The 21035-nt window shown below is 47.6% G+C and overlaps 1 protein-coding gene across 1 annotated transcript; it reads left to right on the forward strand.

The window, feature by feature from the left end:
- Positions 1-3129: 3129 nt before the first annotated feature.
- On the forward strand, positions 3130-20781 carry LOC144487549 (coiled-coil domain-containing protein 159-like; the record flags this gene model as incomplete). The annotated part of the gene is made up of 7 exons (XM_078205637.1): positions 3130-3301; positions 8782-8815; positions 8937-9058; positions 15024-15105; positions 17168-17372; positions 18910-18977; positions 20705-20781. Coding segments are annotated over exons 1-7 (648 nt in total), but the record flags the coding sequence as incomplete, so codon positions are not given.
- Positions 20782-21035: the final 254 nt, after the last annotated feature.

The raw sequence follows: 21035 nt of genomic DNA on the forward strand, positions 1-21035 counted from the left end.
CTGAACCTGCATGTTAACCTTAAGAGAATCTTGAACAAGGACTACCAAGTCCTTTGTGGTTATGATTTCCTGAGCATTTCTCCATTTAGAAAATAGTCTACGCCTCCATTCCTCCTAAAGTGCATAACCTCACATTTTTCCACATTGTATTCCATCTGCCACTTCTTTGCCCACTCTCCTAACCTGTCCAAATCCTTCTGCAGCCCTCCCCCTGCTTCCTCAATGCGACCTGTCCCTCTACGTATCTTTGTATCATTTGCAAACTTAGCAACAGTGCCTTCAGTTCCTTCCTCCAAATCGTTAATTTGGAAGACTCATCTAAACTACTCCCAGCACAGAGCATTGCTGCCTAACTGTACCTCCTGCAGCTTGAGGAACCAAACCCTGGGAGAAGCTTCTGGAAGATGTGAATCCTGGGAGGAGCTGCTGTGCTGGAAGATAGGTGATGCTGCACCCACCCATTGCTGCGTGTGATGTTCCACAGTCACTGAATCTCCATCCTAATCACTGGAGGCTCTCCCAGGCCACCTTCAGGTACGTTTGCACACTGATGTTCCAGATGTGCTGTGGACTGACGTTGAAAACCTGCTGGTGGTGGGTATGATTGGCGGGGGTGGGGGCCTTCCTCTGCCCCATGTTATGTTGCCTGACAACTGACTTTTTGTCTCCCGCTGCATTGCCGCACAAACCTGCCGGAGGGCAATGTCTGTAATTCCCACCCCCCCCCTGCGTCGAGCAGGATAGGGGCTGGGTTGCTGCCTGGGCCTCGGTGTGGGGTACAGTCCCAGAGGAGGGCGAGTTCAGGACCTCTTCACTGTCTCCACCACCCACAGTGCAACAACAGCTAGCCTCAGCGGTGGAGAAGAGGAGGTTCCTGTTAGAGGTGTTATTAAGATGGGAGAGGGAGAGTGCTGTGTAGCCAGTCGTGGAGTTCAAGATCGGAAACGTTACTGTTTCCATTTACATGGACATGTTGGAAGTTTGTGAAGTTTGTATATTATATCAAAAGCAGGAGAGACAGTCAATTGTGAAGAGACAATTGAACAGAATGCGTTAATAGGTGGAACCATATCAGACAACACAGATAAAGATGATCTATTACAAAGGAAGGGAAAGTTGCTGAAGTGTACTCTGTGACTGGGACTGAATTAATTAAGGATGAGTTTAAAAGAGACAGATTTGTGACAAAATGCACTCTGAATGAAAGGAGCAAGTCTGTATTGAATGGAGATGTCACCATGCGTGAGTGCACAGTCTCGCTCGAAAAAAAACTACAAAAACGTTGAAACTTGGTTAAGAGTAACCAGCTGCATTGTGATGTATTGATCGGATTCATCTCATTACATCCCTGCGTGTATGGGATGCTGAAGACACACATAAGTGATGTTCCAATTTTATCAATGGCTGGTTCTGTACGGCATGAAGTGGCCAATGATTGACTAAATTATTACAGCAAGTCCTTAGTGAGATTTGCGCATACACATCGAAGGGTTCCTTCATCTTTGCAAAGACTAGAGTGACCTACATATCGACAACAGCGCCTTGTCTTTGTCCTCGTGTGACATTGTGAGCTTATTTATGAATGTGCCACAGAAGGAAGCCATTGACATTATCACAGCATTATAGACATGCTGTCATTTACTGAACCCGTTTTCATTGAAGGAATGAACTTACCAACTCAAGCAGTCAAGTTCAATTTTAATGACATTATATATGCCAAATCAATGGGGTGGCTGTTGGATCCTCGAGGTCAGCACTCACTAATGTTTTCATCACGTTCCAAGAGAAACATGTTTTTGATGGAATGAGCTCTAACCTCCTACTCCGTACACATCTCTGACACGTAGATGATAAATTTGTGACTTTTGAATGCAACGTGTGTAAGGATTTCCCCTTCTCTGCTCCAGCCCACGCTCGGAGCGTAAAGTCGGAGGAAACGTTTCTGGAATTGTATTGAGTTTGTTCCACTGTCCATTTCCTTTCACTGAGCTATGGAGAAACACTGAAGCACTGGAGATGGTTTAGGGAAGAGAGATGAGGCTAGTGGTGTGAGAAAAGACTGCAGCATCCTGGAATAGTGACTGAGAAAAGAGAGATGTGGGAAATAACTTCAAACTGCACCGTGAAGGAAGCTCCAGAGGAACAGGAAACATTTCCAGATAGTACAGTGGAGATGGAAAAGCTGGATTTAGAAGAGACAACTAAATATCAGGATTGGAATAGCCATTCCTTCCAGGTTGCCAAAGGTGAGGACTTTCTCTCCTGTCATTATCTTGTGATCTCTTTGGGAGATCATTTATTAGTCAGATCCCCCAGATTGGGATCATTGTGAATAATGATGATGCACCATGCTATGTCTTGAGAACTGGGTCCAGATAAGGGATTAAAGATGGACTTTCCTGGTTAGTACCATTGCCAAACCCTGTACAGCATCTACCCTTGGACCATACTGGTGGCCAACCCATTCAATCTGCAACATATGATTGCCAGGAAAACTGAAGACTGTGCCTTTGAAGATTTCAATACCAGGAGTTAGATATTTCCTCACCAGTACAAATTGCCAACAACCGTTTAGTAATGGATTTGACCTTGCTGCTCCTCTCTCCCACTGTAACCTGTTACTGTTCCTCTGGATTAGGAAATACATTTCAAAGATCTCAATGAGGAGTCACACATGACGGGAGCAGATGTCAGAGACAAATTTACAATCCTCTGGCTGCTGAATTTATACCCATGTTCACTAAATAATCCTCTTCGTTTTACAAATTCGGCTAAGGCACCAGAGAGCACTGAAATTTTGTTTTAATTTTTTCATACTAAATCATGCAACTTTCTCAATATATTTATTAGACATTACAAGGGACTATCAGTAAGCGAGAATTAGCTGTAATTATTGAAATGGAAAGTAACACAAATAGAGAATGTTCCTCAATCACTATTGGCCAATGAGTTGGTTAGAGGAATTAGGAAGCTTTGAGAGGCTCCATGAGCTGTATTAGCCTCATCGTTACTGGGTCAGAATCCATCCCTAACAGTGCGAGCAGCTTCACCACACGCGCACACAACAACGAGAACAGCTAAAGATAAAATATTGGCCTTGCCAGTGATGCTCAGCAAGACAAATTTCTTTACAAAGCCAATGAGATTGTGGTAAAGAGAGAAACACTTTGTAGTGAAAATATCAGTGAAATGCTGTGACCAATTTTTGTGCTTTGCTTTTGCAGTTTGATAAATTTGAGAGATGAATACTGATATTTCGCTCATGTCTCGGATAATAACCGATAATGATGGGGATACGATGGTAAGTCAGCACTGCTCACTTGGACACGAGCCTCGTGTGGTTTTGAGGCAACAATGTGCAAGGTTAAATATGGCAAGTCACAGGGGCTGCAACAGACAGCGAGTACCAATTCTATTCATAGTCTGTTCACACACGGTGTCTTTATTTGACCCTGAGGTGAGCTTCCAACCCTATATTTGTGCCATCACTAAGATGGTCAATTTCCACCTCAGTAACATTGCTCCACTTCACCCTGTCTCAGCTCATCAACTGCTGAAACCTTCATCCATCCCTCCGTAACCTCTGGACTCGGCTATTCCCATATTCTACCTGCTGTAAAATAAACTTGCTGCTCATGCCTCAATCACACCGAGTCCCATTCTCCTATCGCCCCAGTGCTTCCTGGCCTACACTGGCTTCCTGTACAGCAGCGTCTTGACTTTAAAATTCTCAACCTTGTTTTCCAATCCCTCCATGGCCTCGCTTCCTCCCTATTTCTGTAATCTCTCCCAGCTCCACAACACCCCAGGGTACTTGTACTGCTCTAACTCTGGCCTCTTGGATTCCAAATCATAACTGCTCCACCACTATCGACCATGCTTTCAGTTGCTTAGGGCGCAAGCTTTGGAATACCCCCCCCCTCTCCACCTCACTCTCCTCCCTAAAGACACTCCTTAAAACCTACCTTTGACCAGGCTTTTAGTCAGCTGGCCCAATACCCCCTAACGTAGCTCAGTGCTGTACATTGTTTTGCAAAGCTCCTGTGAAGCATCTTACGTTAAAGACACTACATAAATATAAGTTGTTGGGTTGTAGAATCATAGTTATTAAGTCCCAGGATGAGGCTAGTCAGCCCATTGCTTCTGCACTGGCCAGTAAGGAGCTCTCCGGACGAATTCCACTTTGCAACACTTGATCCATAGGCCGGGAAATTCCTTCAGGAACTTTTTCAACATGATAAGGATTTCTGCCTCACCCACTCTCTGAGACAGCCGGTTCCCAAACTCCCAGCACCCTCTGGGTGGAAACATTTTCCCCTTAGCGCCCTCTGATCTGTCTGCCACTGCCTTTACATCTATTCTCCCCGGTTACTGAGCTTTTTGCTCGGGAGAACACTCTATCTGGGCCCCTCAACATTTTACACACATCAATTAAATCTCCACGCAGCCTCTGCTCTTCCCCCAGTCTATCCAAAATAAAAGCAAAATACTGTGGATGCTGCAATCTGAGACTGAGAGAATCCTGGAGAAACTTAGCAGGTTTGGCAGCATCCACAGGGAGAGAAAACAGAGCCAACGTGTCGCGTCTGTCTGACTCTTCAGTACTAAAAGAGGGAGAATGTGTTGAATATGATGCTGTACAGGAGGAGTGGGACAGTGATCAGAGAAGGCCGGGAGAGACTGCCACAAAGACAGAGCAACACTTAATAACAAGTGACAGATGCCCGGAGGGGGTGGAGAGGTAGGGTTCTGTATTGAGACAAAGAATGTATGGAAATAATAAAAAGTGATTAAACTGGAGGAGAAAGGTCATAGTTTAGAGATGTTGAACTCAATCCGGCCAATCAAATCTTTCCTCATTGCCAAAATTCTCCAGTCCTGGCAACGTCCTGGTAAATCCCCTCTGTAATGTGATCGTATCCTTCTTGTAGTTTGGTGAGCAGGACTGTACGCAGTACTATAGCAGTGGCCTGACTGATATTTGAAGGGATCCTCATCCCTCTCTCTTCCTCTTTTCCACTGTTCCTGGACCATGAGCTCTGGGAGCTGCACTCTCTCTGTTAAATGGAACAATGGGATCAGTCTGTCCAACTGTGGAAAAACTTCCTGGCAAATACTGGGTTCCAAAAGCAGAGAGAAAGCACACGAAGCAATTCTTATTACTGCACAGCCCAGATCCAAATACTAACCTCCCAGTGTCACAACAGGACAAGCTGGGAAATACTGAATCCAGTGTAACCAGTCACCTTTCCTGTGATGTCATTCCCTACGTTCCTCAGCTACACCCTGTACCTTAGAGCACCTTGTGAGTATGATGTCCTTGTGTCGCTCACAGCTATACTCACGCACAACAAGCAACCGTGACATTCCCATCGTGGTACGAGCTCCAGTTTGTGTCTCAGCAAGCAGCCAGAGCTCACTGAAAACAGATATTATATTCCTTAATATCACATCTTCCAAAACACAGTCAGCAGCCTCCCCTCTCCCCGTAAACGAATTCCTGCTTTGTTAACTGGAGGCACCCAGTCAATGACCCACCCGGATGATACAGCGATAGCCTGCCAGCTGATCTCAGATAGGTCCTATCGGGGATTGAGTTCTGAGCTTTCATCTACGGTTTCAGTCTGCAATATGGAAACTTAGAGCAATAATTATAGACCGGTTAGTCTTACTTCGGTGGTTAGTAAATTGATGGAAAAGGTCCTTAGGGATGGGATTTACGACCATTTAGAAAGATGCGGATTAATCCGGGATAGTCAGCACGGATTCGTGAAGGGCAAGTCGTGCCTCACAAATTTGATAATTTTTTGAGGAGGTAACTAAGTGTGTTGATGAAGGTAGGGCAGTTGATGTCATATGCATGGATTTTAGTAAGGCGTTTGATAAGGTCCCCCATGGTCGGTTTATGATGAAAGCGAGGAGGTGTGGGATAGAGGGAAAGTTGGCCGATTGGATAGGTAACTGGCTGTCTGATCGAAGACAGAGGGTGGTGGTGGATGGAAAATTTTCGGATTGGAGGCAGGTTGCTAGCGGAGTGCCGCAGGGATCAGTGCTTGGTCCTCTGCTCTTTGTGATTTTTATTAATGACTTAGAGGAGGGGGCTGAAGGGTGGATCAGTAAATTTGCTGATGACACCAAGATTGGTGGAGTAGTGGATGAGGTGGAGGGCTGTTGTAGGCTGCAAAGAGACATAGATAGGATGCAAAGCTGGGCTGAAAAATGGCAAATGGAGTTTAACCCTGATAAATGTGAGGTGATTCATTTTGGTAGGACTAATTTAAATGTGGATTACAGGGTCAAAGGTAGGGTTCTGAAGACTGTGGAGGAACAGAGAGATCTTGGGGTCCATATCCACAGATCTCTAAAGGTTGCCACTCAAGTGGATAGAGCTGTGAAGAAGGCCTATAGTGTGTTAGCTTTTATTAACAGGGGGTTGGAGTTTAAGAGCCGTGGGGTTATGCTGCAACTATACAGGACCTTGGTGAGACCACATTTGGAATATTGTGTGCAGTTCTGGTCACCTCACTATAAGAAGGATGTGGAAGCGCTGGAAAGAGTGCAGAGGAGATTTACCAGGATGCTGCCTGGTTTGGAGGGTAGGTCATATGAGGAAAGGTTGAGGGAGCTAGGGCTGTTCTCTCTGGAGCGGAGGAGGCTGAGGGGAGACTTAATAGAGGTTTATAAAATGATGAAGGGGATAGATAGAGTGAACGTTCAAAGACTATTTCCTCGGGTGGATGGAGCTATTACAAGGGGGCATAACTATAGGGTTCGTGGTGGGAGATACAGGAAGGATATCAGAGGTAGGTTCTTTACGCAGAGAGTGGTTGGGGTGTGGAATGGACTGCCTGCAGTGATAGTGGAGTCAGACAATTTAGGAACATTTAAGCGGTTATTGGATAGGCACATGGAGCACACCAGGATGATAGGGAGTGGGATAGCTTGATCTTGGTTTCAGATAAAGCTTGGCACAACATCGTGGGCCGAAGGGCCTGTTCTGTGCTGTACTGTTCTATGTTCTATGTAATAATGGGTTGAAGCTCTATAGAGGAGGGGATAATCTCTCACATTGCCCCAAAAAACCTTGCAAAACAGTGTTGTATGGTATTCGAATTCCCCCAATCGTGTGACTGAGCTGTCATCTCCAGCTCTGTAACCCTCCGAGATCTCTGCACTCCTGTCTGTTGTGCAATCTCAACTTCCTTCATCCTGTCAGCTGCCTAAGGCCTCAGCCGTCTAAGGCCCTGAGCTTTGGACTTGCCTCTGCCTCTCCCTACCCCCCCCCCCCCCCCCCTCTCCTTAAAACCTGTCTCTTCTTCAAGTCTAACCTCATATCGCCCAGTGTGGCTTGATATCAGCTGTTGTCTGATAAAGTTCAGGAGAATGGTGTTACAGTTGCTACACAAATGCAGAAGTAAAATACTGTGGATGCTGGGAGATCTGAAATAAAAACAAGGAATGCTGGAAGCACCCAGCAGCTCAGCTTTCCTCGGCTAACGTTTCGGGTCGAGGTGACCGAGCAATTTTGATGAAAGGCCCTCTTGCCGGGTTTAACTCTCTCTTCACAGATGCCACCCGACCTGCTGCCACATAAATGCAGGTTGTTGGTAAGCCCGACAGCTCAGCCATAGCTGTAGCCCAATGAAGAAGGTGGCAAATCGATGAAGTGCCTCTGAGTGTGAGCTGAATTGGTGTGGAGAGGAGTCAGCTCGGAACAAAAGGCTGGGCCAATTAAGGGAAATGCTCCAAGGTCTGTTTGCCATTTGTGCTTTACCGTGGATACTGGACTGACGCTGACCGCCGTATAGGATCCAAGCACGGATCCAGGTGTTGGATCCAGCTGGCGGGAATCCACTTCCACCTGGCAGTGCTCGGAATCATTGCGGCTCCAGGCAGGCTCACCAGGAGCAGATCCTGGCCTGTCTGTAAGCTGCAAGGTAAAGCTTCCCCCCCACTCTCCCTGTCCGACCACACAGATTATACACTGTCAACACTACAATTTCTAATGGGGGAAGAGCTGATTCCAGGGGTCTGGAATCTGAAGTAATTTGTTTCCTCTGGAAATGAGATTTCAACCAAATCTGTCTGAATTATTTGTGGGGAATTTCCAGAAAAGATCCAAAGTTTTCAGTGAAGCAAAAGGTTTGAATGGTGGTGGGCCCCACCACCCACTTTACATTCACACAGGCTGTCCGGCAGGAGCTACTGAGAGCCGGGCCCCTCCGACCTCGCCCACGGCTGGGATTCTCCAGTCCCGCTGCAGTGAATGGAGATCTGGCTGAGCGCCGGGTTCTCCGTCCTCGCTGGCAACAGCGGCGGGGTGTGTGAGACTGGGAGAATTCCAGCCTTGACGTTTCTCATCTGTTGGTTCCTCAGGGCTGCAGTAAACGGGGGCATATCCTGGGGCTCCTCCTGGTCTGGCTTCGAACACTCCATCTGACGAAGGGGCAGCGCTCCGAAAGCTTATGGTATTTGCTACCAAATAAACCTGTTGGACTTTAACCTGGTGTTGTGAGACTTCTTACTGTTCGAACATCCAACACCGAGAGGAGGGAAGAGAGTTCAGAAATAATAAAACAGATGTGAACTTAAAGTCCCGTTTAAACTGGATCAATTATTTTGGAAGCAAGGTCTGAATGTTTAGGGATAGAGTAAGTGTTGCTGACTGGTGGGGAAAGGGTTTATTCCTGTGTAGAGTGCAGAGGGAGTAAAGTTGGAGCCAGTCTCGATCTCTCCCACAAGTTGGTTTTGAATCACTGATACTATTTTCTTCCATTGCAGCAGACCTTGAAGTTTGGAGGTTGTCACCAGAAAGGTGGGGACAGAAACATGTTGATATTTCCAATCCGCACTCCACCAGCACGAGCGGTTATATTCATTAAAAAGAGGAACACAGTTTGAGCAGCAAGCCTGATGGAAGTCTTCTTGTTTTGCAGATCCTAGCTTTAGTAATAAGGTGCGGGGCTTCACTGACACGCACGCAGGGTCTCCGGCCGACAGCAAACACCTGATGGACGAACTCGAGGTCATCAAATTCCACATCGAGGTCCAGACCAGAGTACGGCTCCGGCAAAAGCTGTTTCTTTCTCATTTCAGCAGTTATTCCTTTCTCCTGTATAGCCACTTTCCAAATAACCCCCCCCCCCCCCCAGCCTGTAACCCCCCCCCAAATAACCCCCCCAGCCTGTTACCCCCCCCAAATAACCCCCCCAGCCTGTTACCCCCCCCAAATAACCCCCCCAGCCTGTTACCCCCCCAAATAACCCCCCCCAGCCTGTTACCCCCCCAAATAACCCCCCCAGCCTGTTACCCCCCCCAAATAACCCCCCCAGCCTGTACCCCCCCAAATAACCACCCCAGCCTGTACCCCCCCAAATAACCACCCCAGCCTGTTACCCCCCAAATAACCCCCCCAGCCTGTTACCCCCCCAAATAACCCCCCCAGCCTGTTACCCCCCCAAATAACCCCCCCAGCCTGTTACCCCCCCAAATAACCCCCCCAGCCTGTTACCCCCCCAAATAACCCCCCCAGCCTGTTACCCCCCCAAATAACCCCCCCAGCCTGTTGCCCCCCAACTAACCCACCCCCAGCCTGTTACCCCCCAAATAACCCAGCCTGTTAGCCCCCAACTAACCCACCCCAGCCTGTTACTCCCCCAAATAACCCCCCAGCCTGTTACCCCCCAACTAACCCACCCCCAGCCTGTTACCCCCCCAAATAACCCAGCCTGTTAGCCCCCCAACTAACCCACCCCCAGCCTGTTACCCCCCCAAATAACACCCCCAGCCTGTTACCCCCTAACTAACCCACCCCCAGCCTGTTACCCCCCCCAAATAACCCCCCCAGCCTGTTACCCCCCAACTAACCCACCCCCAGCCTGTTACCCCCCCAAATAACCCAGCCTGTTACCACCCAAATAACCCACCCCCAGCCTGTTAGCCCCCCTAACTAACCCACCCCAGCCTGTTACCCCCCAACTAACCCACCCCCAGCCTGTTACCACCCAAATAACCTACCCCCAGCCACTTACCCCAATAACCCACCCCAGCCTGTTACCCCCCAACTAACCGACCCCCAGCCTGTTACCACCCAAATAACCTACCCCCAGCCTGTTACCACCCAACTAACCCACCCCCAGCCTGTTACCACCCAAATAACCTACCCCCAGCCACTTACCCCAATAACCCACCCCAGCCTGTTACCCCCCCAACTAACCCGCCCCCAGCCTGTTAGCCCCCCCAACTAACCCACCCCCAGTCTGTTAGCCCCCCCCAACTAACCCACCCCCAGTCTGTTACCCCCCAAAATAACTTACCCCCCAATAACCCACCCCCAGTCTGTTACCACCCAAATAACCCACCCCAGCCTGTTAGCCCCCCCAACTAACCCGCCCCCAGCTTGTTAGCCCCCCCAACTAACCCACCCCCAGTCTGTTACCCCCCAAAATAACTTACCCCCCAATAACCCACCCCCAGTCTGTTACCACCCAAATAACCCACCCCAGCCTGTTAGCCCCCCAACTAACCCGCCCCCAGCCTGTTAGCCCCCCAACTAATCCACCCCAGCCTGTTACCCCCCCCCAACTAACCCACCCCCAGTCTGTTACCACCCAAATAACCCACCCCAGCCTGTTAGCCCCCCCAACTAACCCGCCCCCAGCTTGTTAGCCCCCCCAACTAACCCACCCCCAGTCTGTTACCCCCCAAAATAACTTACCCCCCAATAACCCACCCCCAGTCTGTTACCACCCAAATAACCCACCCCAGCCTGTTAGCCCCCCAACTAACTCGCCCCCAGCCTGTTAGCCCCCCAACTAATCCACCCCAGCCTGTTACCCCCCCCAACTAACCCACCCCCAGTCTGTTACCACCCAAATGACCTACCCTCAGCCTGTTATCCCCCAACTAACCCACCCCAAACTGTTACCCCTCATGCTAACCCACCCCCAGCCCCGTTTCCCTCCCAATGGCATCCCCCCATTCCTATTACCCCCCCCCCAATGTAATCCACCTCAGCCTATTACCCCTAATCTGGTTTCCTCCCACTGTCCAAAAGGCGTGCTGGTTAGGGTGCATTGGTCGTGCTAAATTCTCCCTCAGTGTACTCGAACAGGCGCTGGAGTGTGGCGACTAGGGGATTTTCACAGTAACTTCATTGCAGTGTTAATGTAAGCCTACTTGTGACTGATAAATAAACTCTAAAAATTAATATAACCCACCCCAGCCTATTCCCCCCAATATAACGCAGCCCAGACCCTTCACCTGTAAGTCACATACTGTCACTTCTCGGGCAGGGGGCTGGGATCCACAGCAGTAGGTCAGAGAGTAGAGAGACTGTGGAGAGCTCAGTGAATGGGTCCAGTAAGGCTCAGGGAAATAAAACACGGAGAGTGTACAAAACATGACAGGACAGATGGTCTGATATGTGTTTGCTTTAACGCAGTGAGTATGACAGGTAAGGCAGATGAATTTAAAGCTTGGATTGCTACATGGAATTATGATGTTGCGGCAATTATGGGACTTGGGTGAAAGAAGGGCAGGACTGGCAGCTTAGCATTCCAGGATTTAGATGCTTCAGGCGAGATAGAGAGGGTGACAAAAGAGGTGGGGGTGTTGCTTTACTGATTAGGGAGAATGTCACAGCTGTACAGAGCGAGGACACCTTGGTGGGATCATGCAGTGAGGCCATATGGGTAGAACTCAGGAACAGGAGCGGTGCAGTCACACTGTTGGGGTTGTACTACAGACCTCCCAACAGCCAGCGTGAAGTGGAGGAACTGATATGTCAGCAGATTATGGGAAGATGTAAAAACAGCAGGGTTGTTGTGATGGGTGATTTTTAACTTCCCCAACATAGACTGGGATTCCTTTAGTGCCAGAGGCTTGGATGAGGCAGAGTTTGTTCAGTGTGTCCAAGGCAATATGTAGATAGCCCAACTCAGGAAGGGGCTATCTTAGACCTGGTTCTGGGAAACGAGCCTGGGCAGGTGATTGATGTCTCAGTGGGGACCACTTTGGGAACAGTGATCACAATTCTATAGGTTTCAAGATACTTATAGAAAAGGATAGAAATCCCAGAGTGAAAGCACTAAACTGGGGGAAGGCTAACTACGACAGTATTAGGCAGGAGCGAGGGAATGTAGAGTGGGGGCGGCTGTTTGAAGGTAAATCCACATCCGATATGTGGGAGTCTTTTAAAAGTCAGTTGTTAACAATTCAAGACAAGTACGTCCCTGTAAAAATGAAGGATAAAGATGGCAAGATTCGGGAACCCTGGATGACGAGAGAGATTGTGAACTCAGTGAAAAAGAAGAAGGAGACATACATAAATTTGAGGAAATTGAAAACAGATAAGACGCTTGAGGAATACAAAGATAGCAGGAAAGAGCTTAAACAGAGACTTAGGAGAGCAAAAAGGGCCATGAAATGTCCTTGGCAGGCAGCATTAAGAAGAATCCCAGTGCTTTCTATGCGTATATAAGGAGGAAGAGGGTAACTAAGGAAAGGGTGTGTCCACTCAAGGACAGTGGAGGGAATTTGTGTGTGGAGCCAGATGAGGTCCTTAACGAGTACTTTGCATCAGTATTCACAAAGGAGAAGGATGTGGTGGATGGTGAGTGTGAGAAAGGAGGATGTTGACGTTCTAGGACATGTTGAGATAAAAAGGGAAGAGGAATTGGAGGTTTTGAAAAATATTGAAGTGGACAAGTCCCCAGGGCCAGATAGGGTCTATCCCAGAATACTGAGGCGTGAGGGAAGAAATTGCTGAGGCCTTGGCCAAAATCTTTGTATCTTCTTTAGCCACGGGCGAGGTACCAGAGGATTGGGGAGTCGCTAAAATTGTTCCTCTGTTTAAGAAGGGCAGAAGAGGCATTCTGGGAAATTACAGGTCTGTGAGCCTTGCATCAGTGGTGGGGAAATCATTGGAGAAGATTCTTAGGGACAGGATGTACTCACATCTGGAAGAGAATAGGCTTATTAGCGATAGGCAGCATGGTTTTGTGAAGGGGAGGTCGTGTCTCACAAACTTGATTGAGTTCTTTGAAGAAGTGACAAAAAAAAATGATGTTGTATACATGGCCTTCAATAAGGTTCCTCATGGCAGGCTGATACAGAAGGTGAAGTCATATGGGATCCGAGGTGAGCTGGTAAAATTGATACAAAACTGGCTTGGGCACAGAAAGCAGAGAATAGCAGTGGAAGAGTACTTTTCTAACTGGAGGTCTGTGACAAGCGGGTTCCACAAGGATCAGTGCTGGAGCCTCAAATGATATGGAAGAAAATGTAGGTAGTCTGATTAGTAAATTTGCAGATGATACAAAAATTGGGTGAGTAGCGGATAGTGAGGAGGATTGTCCGAGGACACAGTAGGAGAGAAATTAGCTGGAGACCTGGGTTGAAAGATGGCAGATGGAATTTAACCCAGACAAATGTGAGATGATGCAATTTGAAAAGCCTACTGCAGAAGGAAAGTATAAGTAAATGGTAGAGCCCTTAGAGATATTAGCATACAGAGGGATCTGGGTGTGCAGATCCACAGTTCCCTGAAATTGCAACTTGGGTGGACAAGGTGGTCAAGAAGGCATACGGCACGCTGGCCTTCATCAGTCGGGGCGTTGAGTATAGGAATTGGAAAATCATGTTGCAGCTGTATAAGACTTTAGTTAGGCCGCATTTGGAGTATTGTGTACAATTCTGGTCGCCACACTACCGGAAGGATGTTGATGCATTGGAAAGGGTGCAGAAGAGATTTACCAGGATGCTGTCTGGTTTGGAGGATATGGACTATGAAGAAAGGTTGAACAAACTTGGATTGTTTTCGTTGGAGGATGAGGGGGGACCTGATAGAGGTTTATAAGATTATGACAGGCTTAGGTAGAGTGGATAGTCAAAGTCTTTTTCCCAGGGTCGAAGAGTCAATTGCTCGGGGCATTGGTTGAAAGTGAGAGGGGAAAGTTTAAAAGAGATGTATGGGGCAAGTTTTTCACACAGAGGGTGATGAATGCCTGGAATGCGCTGTCGGAGGAGGTGGTGGAAGCAGATTCCATAACAACGTTCAAGAGGCATCTGGATAGATACATGAATAGGCAGGGAATAGAGGGATATGGACCACATAGAGGCAAGAAATTATGAGAGGCATTTGTGTCAGCACAGACTTGGTGGGCTGAAGGGCCTATTCCTGTGCTGTGCTGTTCTTTGTTCATTGTCCAGATAGCACCTTCCTGTTCTCAGTTATACTCTCTATAACACACACCTTTGTATTATCTTCTGTTTAATGCACACAATCCCATCTCTTGTGCACATTACCTTCCTAGGAGTGAGCTCGGACTCAGGGCTAACATTCCTATTTCTAATCCGGAAGGTTATAGGTTTGAGTCTCACTCCAGACAGTTCTGGAAAGTTGAGGGGAGAATGTCCAATCCATGAATAACGCTCTTACATCCAACAGAGAACTCGCACCCAGTGGGAAGACAGTGACAGCGCTCCCCCACCGTATAGTATGGGTTAGAATCAAAGAGCGCCATTGCATCGAGCAGTCAGAGAATCAGGTTAGCCAAATGTCCATCCTTCCCAAGGGATGGGCAATAAGGCCAGCATTTATTAATTAATTAACCAGAATGCGAATGAAGGGACTTTATTACAGAAACAACCCAGAGCAGTTTGCTGAATGTAAATAAGAAAATGGTTGTCTGGTATGTGTTGCTAAGTGCAACAGAGGAAACACTTGCTGCAACCCATCGTCACCTGTACAGCTCTGTTATCCTGTATCGTGCACCCAGCTTCAGCTATATTACACTCACTCCCCCACCGCTATCTGTTCACATCTCTCCCCCGCACTATCTGTCGTCTCACGTGTTTCCCACAGTCGCTCTTCCTTATGAAACAGACTCGAGCATGTTCCGAATGAATCCTATCCCATACGTCTGTGTGCCCGATGTATTTATCACACTAACTGCTGTGTGGTTTAACAGCCCACAGTGCTCGCGAGATGTGCTGCTTCTCACAGTTTACTTTACTCCTAGACTATCGAATCCTTGAATCAAACAGTGAGCCTCCTGGCAAAGGAGCGAAGCCACCATCAGCAGCAGATCCGATTACTGGAGGGTACGTGGGACAGGGGAATGTATATGGACCAGGGTCGTGGGACAGGGAAATGTATGTGGACCAGGGTCGTGGGACAGGGAAATGTATGTGGACCAGGGTGGTGGGACAGGGAAATGTATATGGACCAGGGTGGTGGGACAGGGAAATGTATATGGACCAGGGTCGTGGGACAGGGCAATGTATATGGACCAGGCAGCTGACAGAGAATGGCCAGAATAGACAGGGGGCTGGATTCAGGAAATAGTCAACAAGATAGCACCATGTCCCTTGGCCAAATCTGGCACTGCTCTCTCTCAACTTCTGATGAGGTTCCAGTGGTTTAGCAGTTAGAGGCAACAATAATTGTGGCGTGAACCATCCAGGCCAAGATCTAACACGTTAGAGGAGACAACAAGTGGCCTCAATATTTATGGTCTGAACAATATGGCAAATATTCACCAAGTCAAGTTCCAGGTGGGTGGGACTGGGGGAGCGGTGGGGGGGAGCTGCATGGTGGGTGGATTCTGTGGCAGGGGGATGGATGATAGTGCGGAGGTGTTGTGGCCCGATCGTTGTCAAAAGTCCACCCACACTCATGACCCCAGCTCGCTTCAAGCATGTGGGAAATAATAACCCAGTACCATTGGAGAGGTCAAGATGACAGAACTTGGACCTAAAAATAGCACCTTTCAGATCATCAAAGCACTTTACAGACAATGACATGTAATCCCTGTCGCAAACACAGCAGCCAATTTGATCACAGCAAACTCCCACAAGCATCAATAAGATCTGTGACTGGATAATCTGTTTTAGTGATGTTGGTTAAGGGGTCAGTGGAGAGAATTCCCCAGTGTCACCGGATCATTTATTTTCACCAAGAAGGCAGATGGGACCTTGGTTTAATATTTTACCCGAAAGACGATGCCAGATTGTGCAGCACTCCCTCGGTACGACACGAGTCTATTTATTCAGTTTATTTTGCTCCTGTTAAAAAGATGTTAACTCTTGCGGGCTTGGTCCCCAGGCAAGGGGGGCCCGATGGTGTCCATTGGTGACTATTCAATCATAAAGGGAAATCCCATTCACACATGGAGACTTTCCATTGTCTCTCAGGTCATATTGACTGAGAACAGCTAACTCAGCCCAGAGTGACTGTGGCTGAGTGATAATACAGTAAGAAGTTTAACAACACCAGGTTAAAGTCCAACAGGTTTATTTGGTAGCAAAAGCCACACAAGCTTTCGAGCCTCGAAAGCTTGTGTGGCTTTTGCTACCAAATAAACCTGTTGGACTTTAACCTGGTGTTGTTAAACTTCTTACTGTGTTTACCCCAGTCCAACGCCGGCATCTCCACATCATGAGTGATAATAGTCAAGTGTTTATTTCTGTTCTTTTGAAGCCTCGATTTTCTTCTTGTACTATCTTCGGAGGGCAATCCACAAACCTGCTTCCACATCCCCGACACAATACAGACAGATGCTCAGATTCATCCAGTAGACCCAGAGGGAGAATCTCCTTTCTGACACTCTCCTCATCGCCTCCCTGTGGCTGAGATTGGAAACTCGATGTGAACTTGAGGGAGATTTTTAAAAACTCATTTGTGGGACATGGGCATCGCTGGCTGGCCAGCATTTATTGCCCATCCCTTGTTGCCCGGCAACTGAGAGTCAACCACATTGCCGTGGCTCTGGAGTCACATGTAGGCCAGACCAGCTAAGGACGGCAGATTTCCTTCCCGAAAGGACATTAGTGAACCAGATGGATTTTTCCGACAATCGACAATGGGTTTCATGGCCATCAGTAGATTCTTAATTCCAGATATTTTTTATTGAATTCAAATTCCACCATCTGCCGTGTCCCCCGAACATTAACTGAGTTTCTGGATTAATAGTCAAGTGATAATACCGCTAGGCCATCACCTCCCCTGGGTGTATCCATGTCCCTATTGGCATAATGCAGCCCAACTGACTCGCTCTGCCACTGATACAAGATGTTGGGACCCACACATCCCCAGCTGGAATGACAGCAGACAGAGGGTGTGGCCACTTGCATCACATTGGTAAACTGTTTATGTCTTACACAGCGGAGGTGAGGAGACTGAGTATGAGCAGTAACATTGAGGAGGACAGGATCAATTTAATGATAGACAGGAAGATTGAAGACTGGAAGAAGGAACTGTCATCAAACCTGATCAAAACACAGGAGTCGAAGCAGCAAACAGAAAACCAAGTCCAGACCACAGAGAGCAGCAGCCACACTGAAGAACTTGCAGCAGAAATACACGAGAGGTAAGCAGTGCAGAGAGAGAGAGAATTACAGAATCTATATTTAAAACACAGCACAGGTGACTAGCGATTAGTCCGGGAAGGAAGGCTGGGGAGGCCAGGTCATTGGGAGACAGAGATAAATAGATTCTTAATTGGGAAGAGGAGCAAAGGTTACGAGGAAAAGGTGGGAGAATGAGGTTGGGAAACTTATCAGCCAAGATCGAATGGTGGAGCAGATTTGATGGGCTGAATGGCCTATATCTTATGGAATAATGGCCATTCTTTATCCATGTCAGGGATTCTGATACAATTTGTCTGTCAATGGCTCCCGTAGATGCCTCTCATTACTCATCATTACATAGCTCAACAACTCAGTGGCCAGGGATTGCCACACTGATCCCTGTATGGAGTCACAATCCAATAAACAGTTTAGCAACTAGGTTTGATATAAAAACCTGGATTAATGTTGACCTGGTAGCTACAAACTAAGGTGTTGGACACCCGCCCACCCACCCAGACACCCGCCCACCCGCCCAAACACCTGAACACACACCCACCCAAACACACACCCACCCAGACATCCATCCAGACACTCACCCACCCGCCCAGACACACACCCGCCCGCCGAGCCACCCGCCTACTGAGGAACAGCAGCTTTGATTACATCTCTACAGGAATTTGCTTTATTGGTTGGTGAGTTTCAGATTAGAAACAACCCCCCGCCCCCCCAGCCGCAGAGAATAATTTATATGGAATTAGATCCCAGGAGAAGCATATTTGAGGGTCATCTGAATCAATATCTGATGAGGGTGGCACAGTGGGTTAGCACTGCTGCCTCACAGCGCCAGGGACCCGGGTTCAATTCCCGGCTTGGGTCACTGTCTCTGTGGAGTCTGCACGTTCTCCCTGTGTCTGCGTGGGTTTCCTCCGGGTGCTCTGGTTTCCTCCCACAGTCCGAAGATGTCCAGGTTAGGTGGATTGGCCATGCTAAATTGCCCCTTAGTGTCAGGGGATGTATAGGTTAGGTGGATTAGCCATAGTAAATATGTGGGGTCACATGAACGGGCCTGAGTTAAGGTACTCTGTCAGACAGAGTCAGTGCTGACTTGATAGGCCGAATGGCCTCCTCCTGCAGTGTAAGAGTGAGGTTAGAAAGATATGAAAGAAAATGTTTAATATTTTCCCCAGGGATGGTGAGGGAAAGAAGTCAGTATTCCTTACAGTAGGGGTTCAGCAAGTGGTGTATTTGGGAAAATGCATGGCAGAATAATGATCAAGGATTCTGGATGGCGTGCACTTGATGGGCTGAATGGCCTAATGTTCTTCAACTTCAATGAACTTCAAGTGCTGCTGATCGATAACACAGATCCAGGCAAAGGATGGGGGAAGTTTTACAACAATTAACAATGGATCTGCCCTCCATTGAAATGCTGCTACAGGTCTGAAGCTGTGGGGCCACGTGAAGAAAGCTCCTATTTCACATGTTGTAATGCAGTGGAATATTTCCCTGATATTGTCCAGGAACCGGGATTAACGGAATTATTTTTGTTTCTTGCAGTAAAAAGTTTCTATGGGAAGAATGTGAATCACTGAGGAAAGAAATCGAACAAATTAACCGAAAGCTAAGTCAGTATCCTTTATCCACTCCTATTGTGATGTGTAGTTGACTAGTTGATAAATTCATAAAATCTAGACTGGCGCAGCAGGTAATGTCACACTGGAGTTTATCAGGATAATGTCACACTGGAGTTTATCAGGATAATGTCACACTGGAGTTTATCAGGATAATGTCACACTGGAGTTTATCAGGATAATGTCACACTGGAGTTTATCAGGATAATGTCACACTGGAGTTTATCAGGATAATGTCACACTGGAGTTTATCAGGATAATGTCACACTGGAGTTTATCAGGATAATGTCACACTGGAGTTTATCAGGATAATGTCACACTGGAGTTTATCAGGATAATGTCACACTGGAGTTTATCAGGATAATGTCACACTGGAGTTTATCAGGATAATGTCGGATTATGACACCGTACAAGGTGATAACACAGGATTTGAGGATTGGAAATGCTTCAGAAACAAGGCTGTAGCACTTTGCAATATTATTTGAATGCCAAAAGGTATTGTGAATAATCTTGGACTGGACAGTGTTATTAATTTGCACCTTGACACTACACCTCACTACCTCATGGAGCAGTGTGTGATATTTTGTGTCGTCTCATAAAGCAACAGCAGAGGCTGAGGGGACCTGTCTGTTTAAAGGCACTCCCAACCTCAGCTGAAAAACAGCCGTACAGCTTCTGCAAAGTCTTTCAGAGTGGAGAACGTGGCCAGTTTGGAACTGAGCCTGACTGGGGGGTGGGGGGGCGGGGGGGGGTTCCCATATCAATTAGATAGTAGGCTGGGTGAAGCTGCAGCATTCTTGCTGGTTGCTGCATCTCTAGACTCGAGGAGAGAGAAGGAGACACCAACTCCAGCCCGACTGCCTCCCAAATCAGACAGCACGGTGTGGAAGTTGAATGAGGACAGGGTTTTGTCGTGATGTTCCCCTCGGTCCTGCCCCCTGTTTGGACAGCTGTCCTCTGGGAGCTATATCACATTAATCAGTGTATTCAGCAGAGAAGACCAGGGAGGGGGAAATGTACACAAGCAGAGCATTGAGAATCTGTCCCTTCACAAAGAACAAAGAAAAGTACAGCACAGGAGCAGGCCCTTCGGCCCTCCAAGCCTGTGCTGATCATGATGCCCTAACCAAACTAAAAAAAAAACCCTTCTGCCCTTACTCGGTCCGTATCCCTCTACTCCCTCCCTGTTCATGTCCCCATCCAGATGCCTCTTAAATGTTGCTAATGTGCCTGCTTCCACCACCTCCTCTGGCAGTGCGTTCCAAGCACTCACCACTCTCTGCATGAAACATCTCCGCTCGCACATCTCCCTGAAACTTTCCCCCTCATCTTGAACCTGTGCCCCCCTTGTAATTGACACTTCCACCCTGGGAAAAAGCCTCTGACCTATCGATCCACCCTTTCAATGCCTCTGATAATCTTGTAGACCTCGGGCCTGAGTTCACATGCGGCCTGAAAAGGTTTCCGGGAGCCAGCCTTGTCTGATAACCTACATGGAATGAGTTTGGGAAATCCTATGATTGCTGGTCTCTCCACCTTCCTGTGGCACCTCCGGCTATCCCGTCAGGGACAGAGGAGGCACCTCGTAAAGGCCAGGACAATAATAACGCAAATCAACTCGGACCTCTCCTGTTTATCCTCCCACGGAGAATTATAGGTGACCGAAGTGAACCTGAAGAGATTGAAAAGGCATTTAGCATTTCCCACCTTTCTGATTGCAGCTATTCAAGAAGATGACTTGTTGAGCAGTTTGACAGATTGCAAGATTCTCAGACAAAATCAAAAGAAATATAACCAGGTACAGCAGCAAGTTAACTATAATCGGGTGTAGCAGCAAGTTAACTATAATCGGGTACAGCAGCAAGTTAACGATAATCGGGTGTAGCAGCAAGTTAACTATAATCGGGTGTAGCAGCAAGTTAACTATAATCGGGTGTAGCAGCAAGTTAACTATAATCGGGTGTAGCAGCAAGTTAACTATAATCGAGTGTAGCAGCAAGTTAACTATAATCGAGTACAGCAGCAAGTTAACTATAATCGGGTGTAGCAGCA

Source organism: Mustelus asterias, unplaced genomic scaffold (assembly GCF_964213995.1).
Source record: "Mustelus asterias unplaced genomic scaffold, sMusAst1.hap1.1 HAP1_SCAFFOLD_863, whole genome shotgun sequence".
NCBI lineage: Eukaryota > Metazoa > Chordata > Chondrichthyes > Carcharhiniformes > Triakidae > Mustelus > Mustelus asterias.